The sequence below is a fragment of the Conger conger genome, chromosome 9 (assembly GCF_963514075.1).
Source record: "Conger conger chromosome 9, fConCon1.1, whole genome shotgun sequence".
NCBI lineage: Eukaryota > Metazoa > Chordata > Actinopteri > Anguilliformes > Congridae > Conger > Conger conger.
The window spans coordinates 16338777-16340603 of record NC_083768.1 but is presented as its reverse complement, the minus strand read 5'-3'; the positions used below and the strand labels follow the sequence as shown (position 1 = coordinate 16340603).

Here is a 1827-nt window from a genome sequence, read left to right as displayed (position 1 = left end):
GGGTTTAATTACATATCTCTAATGGTACTCTTGGGCCAAGGGCTGGTTCACAGAGAAAAATCAGTACAAAGCTGTAGGTACCCTGGGCGACTCTTACAATATGCAACAATGAGCATTATTTCCACAAAATCAATATGTTGGGCACACTTTATTTTTAGATGCATGAATCAACAATAACATGATTATGAATAAAGTTGAATTTTTTCCCAGTCTGTATGGCATACTTGCCATGACTGGCAAACAATTATTAATCTCACGACAACTTTGAAAAATAAACTCATGTACAATCTTTGCTGAATTATACACTTTTGGTGTCACACAGTAATATGCAGGTGAAACATCAAAGATAGAAAAAGAAGGTGTGACAGAGAGGGGAAACATATCTCATCTCTATAAGATAAAATGGGGGGAAATGCAATTGTATTTATAGTACCAGAGTAATTCACAGGACCATAACACAAAGTCTCAGCAAATGATGAATCAGAAATCAACAGAAAATCCTTTAGTCGTCCTAGTACTTCCTCGCCAGCCCACAAACGTTACGTAGGCTGTCACAGCAGATGATCTCCTTGAAGGTCTTCCTCATCTCCTGGCTGCGGAAGGCGTAGATGAGAGGGTCGATGACGGAGTTGCACATGATGAGGATGAGGTACATGTTGAAGTGGGACATGAAGCAGACGCAGTAGAGGTTGCGAGGGCAGGTGATCATGAGGATGAGGTGGAGGAAGAAAGGTGCCCAGCAGACAATGAAGATCCCCAGGAGGATGGTGAGGGTGATGGCGCCCTTCATGCTGGTGCGCTGGTGGATGGAGTTGTAGCCGGGCAGGGCGGCGATGCGCTTCACGTGGGAACGCGCCAGCATGAACATGTGACTGTAGAGCGAGGCCATGAGCACCAGCATGGCGAAGAACATGGACACCAGGCAGATGATGACTGGCGTGGTGTCAGAGTAGATGATGAAGATGATGCCGCAGCCCGTGCAGAAGGTCCAGATGCCACCGATGATGAATGCCGCCCGCCGCACCGTCATGATGTTGTGGTAGCGCAGGGCATAGAAGATGGTGACGTAGCGGTCCACGGCGATGGCCAGCAGGCTGCACATGGAGGCCACCACCGAGATGCAGATCATGGAGTCGACCACGTTGTCCATCTGCCGGATGAAGTGGTCATCCACCACCAGCTGCCGGTTGTTGAGCAGGTAGATGACGATGGTCTCCCAGGCGTTTGAGACGCTCACCAGCATGTCGGCCACCGCCAGGCTGCAGACGAAGAAGTACATGGGAGAATGCAGGTTCTTGTTCTTGACAATGGCGCAGATGACCAGGATATTCTCCAGGAGGCTGATGATGCCCAAGGTGAGGAAGACCTCAGGGGCGATGTTGAGCTGCTCGCAGGCCGTGGGCTTGGTTTTGGTGGGAATCACGGTGGCATTGTGTGACACCGTGCTGTTGTTATCAAAGATAGGCTCCAGCATTCGGGGTGCCTCAGAGACATTCATCATGTCTGGGAACTCAGCGGAGTTAGACTACAACCTTTAGGGCTCAGTGACGTGTTCCACCACACATCCTGCAAAGGTGTCCTCTTTCCTGTGTGTGAAAAGGAGAATGAGACAGTTAGGAGGTAAGATAGCTGACAGCATTGCCCTGATCGCTGGATATTGATCTGTTTCCATGTACCCCGATTAAAGCCAGTTATTTACTACATCTTGGTGTCTGTATGTGGTTCTGATCAGTTCCCTAACGGATTTGGGGTCATGCCCACTGGACACTTGAGCTGAATTACCAAATCAGCTCAACTTGAAAAGGGTTTGAAAGTGCGCTGTTTTCA

The 1827-nt window shown here is 48.9% G+C and overlaps 1 protein-coding gene across 1 annotated transcript; it reads right to left on the bottom strand.

The window, feature by feature from the left end:
• Window positions 1-453: 453 nt before the first annotated feature.
• On the bottom strand, window positions 454-1498 carry LOC133137070 (melanocortin receptor 5-like). The gene has a single exon (XM_061255092.1). The coding sequence runs from the start codon at window positions 1496-1498 to the stop codon at window positions 512-514; it is 987 nt and encodes a 328-aa protein (XP_061111076.1). The 3' UTR covers window positions 454-511.
• Window positions 1499-1827: the final 329 nt, after the last annotated feature.